The 14,613-nt window shown below is 39.2% G+C and overlaps 1 protein-coding gene across 1 annotated transcript in view; it reads left to right on the plus strand.

Moving 5' to 3' along the window:
• The window catches only part of LOC145674953 (guanine nucleotide-binding protein G(f) subunit alpha-like), a 179,498-nt gene extending 169,805 nt beyond the window's left edge, over nt 1-9,693 (plus strand). Inside the window, exon 6 of the mRNA XM_081745252.1 lies at nt 9,229-9,693. Within this exon, the coding sequence (XP_081601378.1) occupies nt 9,229-9,435 (207 nt within the window). The 3' untranslated portion in view covers nt 9,436-9,693. The remainder of the gene's footprint in view (nt 1-9,228) is intronic.
• The last annotated feature ends 4,920 nt before the right edge of the window (nt 9,694-14,613 follow it).

Consider the following 14,613-nt stretch of genomic DNA (forward strand, 5'->3'; position numbering starts at 1 on the left):
ACCGAATAAAAAAGGGAAAACCTAGAATACAATCTGTTTTCAATTTCTGAATCACATATACCGGAACCTCGAAAACGTAACCTTGAATCGTGAAATTTAGAATCTGAAAACCCTTGACTTGAAAAGATTCGTCTCCTGCGAAACCTCGTAATGAAATGTTGGATTTTGGACGAAGTTTAGCTGACGGATAAATCTCCTTGATCCTCCTCCAAACGTCTCCAGACAACAAATTCGTGTCCGCTCCAGAATCCAGAATGCAAACCAGAGTTAGACTTCCAACTGAACAACTTAACGTGGGCGAAGGATACGTTAGAAGGATACCTTTTCCCGCACTGGAGTCACACTCCTTCTCGTCGATCACGAAACGAATCGAGAACAGAGGCGTGCCCAATTTTGTTTCCCGATTTTCGGAATCTGCCAAAACATTGAATTTCGAATTTGGAAGGTTAGAATTAAAATCGAACGAGGTTGTTACCAAATTGGAATTTTGACTACTCGCGAACCGATCTTGTTCTTTCTGGGGAGTTGAGGAATCCACATCGCAGTCCACACTCTCCCCTAATGAGGGCTGCGATATGCATTTCCCAAACTATTCCCGTTCGTTTCCGGTGGCTGAGCCATCGTAGGTACGAATGTCGTATATTGCGGAGGCCATCCAGTGGACATCGCCATGTTTACTCCTGGGGAAGAAGTGGACGTGGGAGCCGCCACTCCCCCTCCAGGAAGTAAATTCGGCGCGTATCCCGGATAGGCTTGCGCTCCTGCTGAGTTCATCGCGTTTGGCGCGCATGTCTGAGATGTACCCCGCGGATACCCATAACTCATCGCTGCTGGATAGTAGCGTTGGTTGTACCCATACGGAGCATTCCGATTTCCATTACCATCTCTTACCCAATTCGGTCTTCCTTGATTGGGCCATGGTCTTTGAGACTGAAAATTCCTTCTTCGACCCCGGTTTCCGGAAAATCGGTCATCTCCTTTGCCATTGGAACTTCCTTCCTTCCTCTTGCTTTCGTCTTCCTCCGTCTGAGACGAAGTATCTTTGGTGGTTTGTTTCCCTGACTTTTCTGTCTTTTTGACGACTTTCGCCTGACGCACCTGAAAGCGTCTAAACTTCTTGTCCGTGACCGGTTCACTAGGCTCTGGATGTCCCTCTATCTCAGCTATTTTCACCATAAGGTGCTGAATGTTCTTCGGCTCAACAGCCCTCAACAACTTGGCATCACCAGCTGGTAAACAATCCAAGACTATCTCAATCAGTTCGGTTTCATCCGGGTGTTGTGCCACAGCATAATATTCTGCTACAATTTTCCATGCAAAGTCCGTTAATCGGCTGTACTTCGCTCGATCGTATTTCATTCCCTGAATGAACTTCTTTTGCAACCTTTCCATTCTCGCCGAAAAATAGTGTTCTCGGAACAGACGCACAAAATCCGCATAACTATTAATGTCTTGACATACAGTCTGGAACCATGTCTTGGCCCCAGCTGTTAAGCAACAAGGTACCAAGGTTAGACGTTCGTGTTCTGATGCCGAAATTACCTTAAAAGTTTGTTCCAAATTTTCTAGAAATGTTCTAGCCAAACCGTATTCACCAGAAAATGTGGGTAAGTGATTTAGTTCAGAAAGTCTTAAATTTAGAGTTCGCTTGCCAATGCTTTCCTCGCTTCTACTGGGGTTCACGGGAGAATTGTGGCCAAGTGATTTTGACCGAAAATGGAATAGTGTTGGTAATTTTGTCCAGAAATTAAGTTGTCTGGCATTGATACCACCGCGTGACCACATATTCCCTCCTGAACTCCAGCACACGAAGGAGTCATGTCTGCTACATTACTAGAGGACACCACATGGTTCAACCGACAACTAGGATTGGAAAATCCTGACACCTGAGGTGAAACTAGCAATGGATTCGACCTCCTGGACAACGCCTGACAACCTATTGTCTCAACACAGGACGTATGTGACTTGTTTAAGTTCAACGTACGTGTAGATAATTCAAAGGGAAGGACATTTGTGCCGTGAATGTTGGTCGGCTGACAGACAGAGACAGTCACCGTGGGAACAGTACGAGTCTCCCCAACTGAAGAGACCGGTACATCCACTTGGATGTCTGACTCGGTCCCGTCAGACTCGATTTCATCACCGACAACAAAGTCTCGCGCTCGTTTACGACTACACCGTTTATCTTTTCTTTGGTTTTGTTTTCCCTCTAACGTCTGAATCCTGGCTTCAAGTGCCTGACACGACCTTTGGGTACTGAGTTCGAGATGTGAGAACTCCTTAGTCAAGTCGTCACATCGTCGATTCTGCGCTTCAACCGATAACCGGAGACCTTCCTCAACGGCATCTACCCGCGCGTCTATTTTATTCTGATAGTTCCCAACAGAGGTATATAAATCGCGAACTTCCGACCTAACAGCCTCTACGTCTTCGTTCACATGGGCTACTTTTTCATTAATTGTTTGTAACAATTCAAATTTTACATTATCGAATTTTTCATTCATGTCCTGGAATTTACTATCTACCTGATTGCTCATCGCCTGGAATTTATTGTCTACTTTTTCAAATTTTTCGTTTAGGGTTACAGTTAAAGTTTGACTGAAGCGTTCCATCATGGCCGCAAAGTCCGTTAATTGTACATTTGGACCGGAAGCTACGTTTCCTCGACTTCCTTCCTCCTTGTCAGAATTGTTCGGACTACCCCGCGTTCCACGTTCGCCTTCATCACTCTCAGTTTCCGGAGATTTCGGCAGTGGCAACACTGTCACCTGCTTCGCCAGGCAAGGCTTACATAACCACGGCTCACTGCTTTTGTCTAACTCCTGCACTTGTTCCTCTGACAAACCATAACACTGGGCATGTACCCATCTAAAACAGCTGTCACAATAAACACTAAACCCTGCAATTTCGTCAGAACAGCATATGTATTCACTCGGATGACGAGATTCGTTACTTGATCTGCTACCCACAGACATTTCCACTTTCATGAAGTTTGTTTCCCACAACATCACGCACATACAGATTCAGAAGTGACCATGTTTCATTCAATGCAGCGATTGTCATAATGATCCCCATTACAAATACTTCGCTGTGATTGTTTGTTTTCCTTAGCGCTCGCGTAGGATTGAAACAACAGAAATCCTGGATAATGGGTCGCCATTTTAACTTTAAAAAAAAAAGTATGTAAATAAATAAAATATTTATTGAATGAATTGTATTGTGTTTTCTTGTATGATGTTCCCTTTCCTTGAGATTGCATGCTATGTTGAATGTATCATTGACTAGTGACACCGAACCTACTGGGCCCGTATGGGCTCGTCATCAACAGTCACTGATACACTCACCAAGCCAATCATCTACGGAAAATAGAACTCAAATTTGGCCCGAAATGTAAAGCTTCCAGACTCTCTTCCATCTCGACTCACAGTCCGATATCCAGGCCTGCAGTTCATCATCCACATCCCATCCGGAAATAGGTTGTGAATCACGACTACAGACACAGGACACCGACCTCCGAGTGGAGCTGGCACGGAGCACAAAGAAGATCTTGATGTTGTCTGTGAAAGCCCTATCTGAATTTGGGAAAAAAAAATCTCGAAACAGAATTTTGTAATTAAAAAAAAAGTCTAAACTGAGATTTTGATCGAAACTGATAAAATGAGAAATTTCTACAGATTCGGTTGTTTTCAACTCGGTCACACTAAGGAAAGTCTCTTCCCTGAATTTCACAGCTGTTTCATTTCCCCAGCAAACTTATTCTGTACATACTGCTCTCTGTTTTGATCATGCTTCGCATGCATACCAAAACCTCAACTACGTATTTCTATGACTTCTTAAAATTACAAGCTAACTAGATTTTCGTATTCGAAAAGAAAGATGCATTCACGGCTAGTAAGTTTTATTCTTTTCCAAAATATTCATGAATGTATTATTGGACAAAATATTCATTAACAGGAAAATATTTTACATTGAACTGACATACCCATCAAAATAAAATTAATAAAATCGATTTCTATACTTTTCAAAGCCGAAACATTCTTTACTTTTGCTCATATTCTCGAAATATTCATATTCTTTAATATTCATTTAATATTCTTGCCTTCTAGAACATTGACATTGTATCGACACGCAAAAACAAACAAAAGGACACAATAGAAAATACAAAACACTACTGAAAATAATAACTTCACTGCCTACATGTTGTGGTTAGCTTATTTTGCTTCTGTTTACATATTCTTTGGTGCTTACACTCCTCTGTGCGTCGAGATTGTGGCCGGCGTAGAGGATTTACGCTCTTCGCGACCTCTCTTCAGCTCGGACCCACATGACAATCTAGCACAGGCAAAACATTCATGTACAATCGACATCACACTTAAACCTAAAGCCCTAATCTAACTAATCTAACTTAACCTAGACAAGCATATATATATTAAAAAAAAAAATCACATATATATTTCATAAAGCACCATACTTATTTCGCATTTATATTTTGTTTAGTTTCGTTACCACAATCCTGCCGAAGACGCAGTGGTTAGTTTTGCATCAGTGTCGCTCTGAATATATTGAATTTCTTAAAAAAAGAAGGAAAAGATATTTACTAGTAATTAACAAAATTGCAATTTCTAACTTGATGGGTATCAGAATTTTAAAAATATTACGTAGGTTTAGCCCATTGATGAAAGTTTTCAGTTATCGGTACGCAAAATGCATGTACCCTTGCACTTGACAGTAGCCGTGAATCTGACACTTGTTTACATCTTCAACATTCATAATCATTCTATTTCAAAAACCAAAGAAAACATGCCAAAATAAATAAAGGTTGAATTTTGAGCAGAATTACCGAAATGAATACTTTCTAGATTTTTGGGGAATCTAAAACATCTTTTCATCACTGGGGAAAATGTGTGTGTGGTACACACATTTTCTTGAGATTACAACAATCGCTCTGTGCTGAGATTCTAGCTTTCTTTTCCCCCCATCGAATGAAAACACGATGTCACATTGCCTGAATCTACATGTGTGCGGCGTTGAGGGAAACTTTACGAACTTAATGCTTCATATTACGAATATTACACGTACACCAGAAAATATATTCACACATGTTTGTCAGAACAAGGAAATTTTGACGCCAAATACCTGGATTGAGTTTCACTTTCACTATTCCTTACTTACTTGAATCCTCTTCTTACACCGCGACTGAACGGATATATTAATAACAAAAAAAAAAGGTTCCTGACGACTTTTCCACCCGAGATTCCTGGGAAACTCGTAAAACGTGGTCTCAAAAACAGTTTTAGGATACTAACTCCTACAGCACCTATCCAGGAAAAAGCATCGAGCGTGGCTTGACTTCTTCTTCCTCGATGTCTGCACCACTACTCAACGTTCTCTCTCCTTCACCGTCTCCCCTGGCTTCTCTTAGGTTCTCTGGCTGATCGAGAACGCAAAATTTTCTAAGGAGCTCATTCCATAACACTAGACATCTACAGGCTAGTATCCATTATGTTATACGAAGTCGCTTCACAATTGGACTATTTCTGGATTAATAATCTGTTGAGACACCAAACACCGTACGTTTATCTCTTATGACAATTTTCAATATTCGCCAAAACGAAGAATTTAACACAATTTAACGTGATCACAAATTATTCCACTTTTCTGCAGACGCTAAACACTGCACGTCTGACTCTTGAAATGGCTGACGCCGTAAGACAAAGAGTTACAAGAAGATGATCCCTAATTGGAAGATAATCATGACGTAATGATAGGATGATAGGCTTCTGTGTGAAGATCAAAGAAAACCGAAATCTCAGCCGCAGCTGTGATTGTGGATTATCCAATCAGATAATTTTTCTTCGAAACAAAGAGATGCACCAAGAAGAAATTATGGCTGACTTTATTAATTTGGAATTTTGAAGAAGATTTTACGAAATAAAATTTCTAGCTTTCTTGTGAAGATTCCCTATGCCAAAATATGAATAGAAATGAATTGAAAACCATTGAAAAAGCTGAAATATACACTTATTTGTCTAAAATAATAATATATTCATGGATAAATGCGTAAAATATATAAAATATAATTAATAATCATGTAATCCTCATATACTATCTATTGAAACGCTCTGTTTTACTAAAATTACGCAAAATTCTCGACCTACTGTTCTTCCACTATAAAATAAAAGTTTCTCTTACACTCTAAATAAATTTTTAAAATTTTCCTACCAACATACAAGGTGCTCAAAAGCATCGGGCCATGTTACGTTATGCTGGGCATAAGGTAACAAATGACTCTGCATAAGGCCCAGTGTGTCTACCACGTGGAATTCATTAGGTCAAGCATATAGCCACGAACTCCCTCAGCCTATCCTAAGTCGTGCATTTCGTCAGTCCCATCAGGCGAATGCCGGAATTGTACCTTCTATAGGGCAAGACAGCTGTTTTCCACATCCTTGTTGCTCCCTTATTTGAATTTGAGCCTTAGCTAACTAAAGAGTATAAAAAATGAAACTTAATTAAATTGTAAAAAAAAAAAAAAAAGTTTACATTGCCCAGTTCTCATTTTCATTGTCCGCCCACCCAGCACCTAGGTCCGCCTCTTTCCGCCCACCCAATCAAGTGTTTCTGGCGCCGTCCCTGCACACAGTGTTGCCACAGTCCTAGCCCTGGAGTGGGCTGAAAAATAGTACCAAATTGAAACAAAAAGGGCTGAATTTATTTGTTTATACTAATTGTAATACATGGCTCTAAAAAATGTAACGTTCTAGAACACTCTTCCCCTCTTCCATGAGTCTAAATAAAGAGTGTTCTTTTTAAAAATTACTTTAATAAAAACATTCAAATAGGAGGATCCCGAACAACCATGGAAATATAAGAAGCTTTTCTCATACGTAGGAAGTATAACAGAAGTCGCAGATTAAAAGGGAAAACAGTTATCATCTTCGGTATGTATTGTAAGGAAACAAATTGCGCCTCTATTTCAAAATTACCAATAAACCTAAAGAGTATTATGGCTATATATGACAACATACATAAAACGAGGAACAAATCAATCATCTCCGAGTTCGCGTGTAAACACAGTACGTTATAATAAAATATTAAAATATAAATTATCAGGATGCGCCCATCTTACATCACTTTTTTCCCGGTATAGTTCGAATTACGAATTTCGCACACAAAGTTCATGGCGTTATGCGATGCAACGTCACAGAATAATGTTCAACATCATTTTTTTTAATGAGTCCAACACACAGTATGAGTAACGTGAGATGTAGGAAAAGTCTTACTGACACTTTTGAAAATGTGTATTTATATTTGTTAAATAGTGCTGAATTGGGCAGAATTGTACCAACTTTTTCACAAAAGGGGCTGAAAATGCCAGCGTGGTACCAACGGGCAGATGAATGACAAAAAGGGCTGAATTTGGTACAATTGTACCAAGTGTGGCAACAGTGCCTGCACATGTTGCTGCTGTTAGCAGTACAACTTTTGCTGTTAGCAAGCCGAAAACATGGCACCAGTGATGCCAACCTGAAACGTTATAAAATCCTATTTTGAGACGCAGAAATTCCCATTTTGCTTTTTAGTTTCCTACGCTATACTAATAACAAAATTTCTTAAACTTAGAAAACATGAACTGTGAAATTAATGTACTCATTTTCTACAATATACGAGTGAATTATCCTAGATTCCGATCGTCTATGTTTATCAGACAGCTTATGAACACGTATTTTTCCTTAATTGAAAGAGAGAATTGAAAAGGCTGATAAAAATAAGTAAATTTTGTCGTGAGTTTAGTATTTCCATCAAACTTTTGTGCCATGATCTTTCACTGAACGTAATCAATCTAGACAAGCTTTATTCTTCAGTTATTTCGTATGGAACGTTTTGGAAATTGACGTTTCTTGTTTCACTTTATTTCCTTAATTCTGTTTTTCATTTCTGTTTAATAGCAGACTAGAACGAAAGTTCCTAGGTTCAATTTTTCTTTTTACTTTTACAAGTCACTATATAAATCACTTTAACACTAATACGCATTTTATACTTTAAAACAATGGACAATTAGCAATGATTTCATGTTTATTGAACACTCGTCTGTCCACTCGCCCATAGACAATTTTGTTTCCGTCAATGAAATAGATATATGAAAAATCCCATAAATCCTGTCAATTTTACGAAAATTCCCTTTATCCCATTTCGAGAAATTATCGTCAAAAAATCCCATCATATAGGATTTTTTCCCACGGGTTGGCATCACTCTGCCGTGTCGTGACAAAACGCTGTAACTTTGGCGGAGAAGTTTTGCGAAAATGAGCCGTAAAGTTTTCATTCGAAAATGTGATCTGTATCGTGTAGAACCAGTGTATCTTGACTTTGGAAACATGTGGTTACATGTAATGTTACGTAAATGCATGTTGTGTGATTAAATTTGGTGAAAATTGATTGGTTGACCATTATTGCCTAGTTACACTGGTTCTACACGATACAGATCACATTTTCGAACGAAAACTTTACGGCTCATTTTCGCAAAACTTCTCCGCCAAAGTTACAGCGTTTTGTCACGACACGGCAGCACTATATGGCGCCTAAGCCCAGTGTTCGTAGTTTGAGGGAAATTTCCCTAATCTAGGGAAATTTCGTACGTAAATTTAGCAAAAAGGAAAAATGTTTTTTTTTTCGATAAAATGTGAAAATCCAGGGAAATTTTCGCGCAGACTAGTTGACAAATCTTTAAACTCTTCTGTGTTCTTCAAAAATAAACCAATATAATAGCAAAAAAGCATAATTTGTACCCATTCTTTGTTTTTTCGTACATATATAAACAAATTAAGGAAAAAAGTAAAAGAAATATAAACAAAAACAAGTGAACGAAACAAATATGATTGGCACTTTCTTTAATTAACTAAATTAATCTTATTACATAACTTCTGTCATACGAATTGGACACTCAATAAACTAGGGAAATTTTGATAAGAAAAGGGAAAATTTGTGTTAGTTAAGGGAAATTTTCTTAAAGAAACCTACGAACACTGCCTAAGCCGCATATGTACGTGCATTCGTGCTCCGAGGCATTGTTCGCGGGTCGAGTCAAAATTTGGTCCGAAATTGTGTTCGTGATCCAATTCATTCATGTCTAGAGGTGTTCGTGATTCTAGTTGTAGTCGTAGTGGTGATGAAGATGCTATTTGTGTATAAGAGCAACATTAAAGCTTATTTTTATTTTATTTTCAGAATGTTACAAAGCAAAAGGATCTACAGGAAGATCGAAGACTCAGTTTCGGCCCAGGATTTCAGATAATGGCTGACATATCTACGAAAGAAAGGACTTTATATTGGCATTTCACGACCGCCAATGATACCAATAATATTCGGATAGTGTTCATTGATGTTCACAGTATGATTGTGCAATGGAATTTAAAATCCACAGGTCTCGATTAGATCAAAAATGGCAGCAGTGTTCAAGTAAACAAACACTACAAGAATCATGTCACCGATCAGAAAGTGAACCTTAGAAATCAGGACGCTTCGAAATACTCAAATGTATTCCTTCATCTGTTTAGCTTTATTTTTTGTAATGATTTTTTTTTTTTTTTAACACTATAAATCCCGGTAAGCTCACTCAAAGCAATGGGAACTTGAAGAAATTATAAGATTTGTGTGTATATATATAAATAATAATAATAAAAGAAAATTCATTCTGTACCCATGCTTTCAAAGTAATTGAACAAATACAGGGTGACCCAACAAGACCTGTTACGTTTTAGAATTAGGGTTAAGATTTAGATTTCTGGGCTTCCGGCATTTAACGCTATTTAGCCCGTCACGTCCCACGGCGAGCACACTGTCCGAGGAAAGGGAAGGGAGAACGCAGCCTGGGGCTGTAAGTTACGTACCACCCCGCCATTTGCCTGGTGTGAATGAGGAAAACCAAGGAACACTTCATTCAGGATAGCTGGCCTGAAAAAGATTTTTAAACTTTTTCAACCGAGTGTCACCATCAGGAATCGAACCCGGGATCGCTCGCACCCTGCCACATTTTAAAACTAGTAAAATAAAAAAAAGAGTATTGTGGAAAGAAAGTTGTTTGTTCAAAAATATGTGAAATTAAATGAAGGAAATGTTTGAATTTAACGTCCCACGATTATGCCCTTTATCCTAAGGGAGACGATGGAATGAGAATGTGGAGGGAAACGGAAGTACCCTGAAAAAAAACACGGGCACGATGTTGTCCACCACAAAATTAATTGTCTGGGGATCGAACCATGAACCCCACGCAATAGAGGTAAGAGCTTTACCACTGAGCCACGGAGTCCCATCAAAAATATAAAGTGAAATTGAAAACATTTCTGTAATTCCTCCAGGCCTTCTTGTAAAATTCTTACACTCTGCCTAGGAAGCTCAATAGCTGCAACATGCTTCCTTGCGGAACGTTTTGGGGATTAGAAAATAGACTGTCTCATACTCCCAATATTCTCAGACGTACGAATACTTTTAGATCTTGCAGAAGATTCTTTTTTCAGTGTTGAACTTGTTGTTCGGAAAGTCTTAATCCACTGCAAGATAATCTTCCCATCAGGAATATTTTCATTACGTGGAATAGCAAACTTTAAGCGAAAAACTCTTTGCATTGTAATCACAAAATTGATGCTTTTGAAAAAGATTTCGACTGCGTACGTGCGATGAGCTCCTGATCAAACTACGTCAACTGAAATGGCAGGAGAATGATGAGCGGAAGCAACGACCCCCACTCCTCTCCCCCTCCACTGACGGTGCACTGATAGTCGATCAATAAATGTGGAGTTGAGTTGATTTTGAGTTTACCGTCCCTTTCAGCAGTGAGGCTATGAGACGGGACCTGCTGTTTAACGTTGGAATCCGAACCACACGAATTGCCGCCGGGAATCGAAGCCGGGTCTCCTACGCCAAAGGCGCATACGCTAACCGCTTAGCCACGAAGGAGCTCATCAATAAAGGTGGAAGTTTTATTAGATCATCCTCTATAACCTATTGTAGAACAAAACTCTGCTGGGTGTCAACGGTTTTACCTTCCAGAATAAGCTTGGTACCAAAAGGTTACAGAAAAAATCTTTGATAGTTGAAAATCAAATTTCGATTCAGGTATGTTATGAGGACCAAATATACTGTTTCCAATGCGTATGGAGTTGAAAGAAACAGGAACAAATCATACACTTTTTAACTTTCCTTTGACTATCACTGATATAGATACTAAATTCAGTGGCGGATCTAAAAGGTAAAAACTGAGGGGCGGGCAGCCAGAACCAAGACTATGATAGATATATCCATAGGCGCCGACTTGAAGAAAATATTGGGGGATCCAAAACAAGAATAAATATATAATCATATTCATCCGTTTTCTACCAATTGCTGGATAAAGGCCCCCTTCCCTCCAGATCTCGGTCTGCTGCATCCGCTCCACTGCTAAATTCATGACCTAAGTCAAATTTGTCGCATTAAAACAAATTCAAGTTCAAATTCTGGGAACTTCACTGCACCACATTGATCTTCACTTCTCATATCAGTGTTGCCATAGTGTTGGTTGAAGCTTCAGTGCTCTATTAACTCTTTTAGGATTTTTGGTAACTCTTGTTACCATGGTGTACTATGGTCTTTGACCTCTTATTTAGGTTTTATAACAGGTACTTGAGTCGTTTTTTTATTAATCAAGGATAGACCAAAGAACACCCCAGATGCGTTTTGGAACCGGATGGTCAACTTGGCTGCGCCAAGTGGGGGCGGAAGGGTGTGACTTTTTACTTTTTCTAAGGCAAATTTCAAAAATTTTTCACGCCTGTAGTTTTCACGATATAGATTCGAATTGTATGTACCTTTGGATATTTCTCAATTTTTTCTGAGATCTCTACGTGAAGCCGAGTTCGGGCACGAGGGGCGCGAATGTTCCGAGGGGCTGATTTTTTCGAAAAAAAATCAGTTTTCCCGATTTTTCCGGTTCAGGAATACGATACGTACATTTGTTTGGCACCGTTGGAAACGGCTTGTTATATTTGGTCTAGGAATTAATTCGTGCGGGTGGACAAGAGATGGCGCAACGAACGGAGCATCCCACAGTTGTGTATCCACACATGTGTTGCAAACCCCTGTCATCGCGTGTCGTTCGTAGTATAGGGCAGTGGATTAAAGCGTCAACAACACCAGTTTGTAGTTAAGAGAACATGGCGCAATTTGTGCCTGATGAAGTGTTTTTGCGGGGTGTCCTGCTGCATTACTTTAATATGCAGAAAAGTGCGACTGAAAGTCATCGTATTTTGGTGGAAGTGTATGGTGACCATGCTCTAGCTGAGCGAACGTGTCAGAAGTGGTTTGCACGGTTTAGAAGTGGTGATTTCGGCTTGGCAGACCAAGAGCGAGCTGGACAGCCAAAAAAAATTTCAAGACGAAGAATTGACAGCATTGCTCGAGCAGGATTCGTGTCAAACGCAGGAACAACTTGCAGCAGCATTAGGCGTTGATCAAACAACAGTCTCCAAACGCTTGAAAGCCATGGGAATGATTCAAAAGATGTCACATTGGGTTCCACATGAATTGAAAGACAGAGACGTTGAAAGACGAAAAACCATTTGCGAATTGCTGCTTCAACGACAGAGCAGAAAGGGGTTTCTGCATCGAATTATTACGGGTGATGAGAAGTGGATCCATTACGAGAACCCTAAACGAAAAAAGGCCTGGGTGAAACCAGGTGAACCAGGTCCATCACAACCAAAACGAGATATTCACTGTGCAAAGGTTATGCTGTGCATATGGTGGGATATGAAAGGTGTGGTGTACTATGAGCTGCTGCAACCGGGTGAAACTATGAATGGAGAACGTTATCGACGACAATTAATGCGTTTGAAGCAAGCTCTGGCCAGAACACGACCAGAATGGGAGAACAGACATGATAAACTTATTGTTCAACATGATAACGCTCGCCCACATGTCGCAAAACCGGTCAAAACCTATTTAGAAAATGTCGGATGGGAAGTTTTACCCCACCCGCCGTATTTACCAGACGTTGCTCCTTCGGACTACTACTTGTTCGATTGCATGAACAACGATTTGATTGGACAGCGGTTTACTTCTTCAGAAGATATCGAAACATGGGTCTCTGACTGGATCGCTTCCAAGGATGAGGACTTCTTTCGCCACGGAATCCGTACATTGCCTGACAGATGGGCGAAAGTGGTGGCTAGCGATGGACAATATTTTTCTTAAGGTATTTATGTATTTTGTGTTTGTACTACAGCTTCAATGTGTGCGTACCAACCGCACGAATTAATTCCTAGACCAAATACTAAAGAAAATAACGTTTAAGCCATGACTCTAGGCTAAATAGTAATGACGCAGTAAATTTTTATAATAAATATATACGTATGTGTGTGTATAAAGAGAGAGCCTAAATTCAGACTTTCAACAATTTTTCTGCCCTTTGTTTTTAAGATACAAGATTTGAATTTTGCACCCTTATTATGTACATAACAGTGTACTTTTAGAAAAAAATCAGCTCCCTACGTCAACCCAGGCCTAGGCCAGAGGAGCAAAATGTTTTGGTTGGATTTGCAAAAATACTTCCGAGTTTTTCCCTAATTATCTGGTTTAGGTGTATGATACTGACATGTAAGTGATACCGTTGGAAAGGGCTTATTATACTGAAGAAAATGGCGTTTGAACCATGACTCTAGGCTAAATAGGAATGACGCAGTACATTTTTAAAATATTTTATGCCTAGGTATATATAGAGGAAGTTCGGGTATTATGGAATACCATTTTTGTTTCGCTTGTAACTCAGTTAAAAATTGCACATTGAAACAAAAAGGAAAACAAGTATACGCCTTACATATTTGGCTTTATTTATGCATATCTTGATAAAGAAGTTTCGTTACAGGGTTGGGTAAAATTTATAATTTGTAAAGAAACCACTTTGGAGGGTAATATGAAATAGTCGAGCATGGAATACAAATGCTATACAGAAAAGAAATTAGTTTTCTGTTGAACATACAATGAATACATTGACAATATATGAAAATTCTGAATGCCAAGCCATACCTGATTGTGATTATTTTGCAAAAGTCATAAATATAATACTCTGCTTCAGGATTGGCACAGTCATTGTATGCTCACATTAAACATGATGAACGCTGGAACCAAGCTCACCCCTTGTATCATCAGAAAATTTGCTTTAATAAAAAATACACTTAGACCCTAGCATTGTTGTCATCATAAATGTATGTTTAATTGCCCAATACCGATAGATATTTTTGTAATCGGAATACCATACGGAATACGGAATACCATGCTTTTCTTGCGGGTATTCCATATTGCCCTCCACGCTTGGAAACGAAAGAGCTGTTAAACGCATTCGAAGGCGTATAGGATAATGGCGCTTATCAAATTACCTATGTATATCCAACATCATAGTAAATAAAGATTTGTTGTTCTATTACATTTCAATAGGAAAATACAGGTTGTAAACCATTCATCTGTAAAAGTATTCCTGAATAAGAAATCAGATTTTCACGTCTACCAACACAACGAATGTCACAATCACATGGAGACTAGCTGTAGAGCATCATGGGGACGTGAGGTAGTAGTTTCTTTCCG

Source organism: Thermobia domestica, chromosome 18, assembly GCF_964235325.1.
Source record: "Thermobia domestica chromosome 18, izTheDome1.hap1.1, whole genome shotgun sequence".
NCBI lineage: Eukaryota > Metazoa > Arthropoda > Insecta > Zygentoma > Lepismatidae > Thermobia > Thermobia domestica.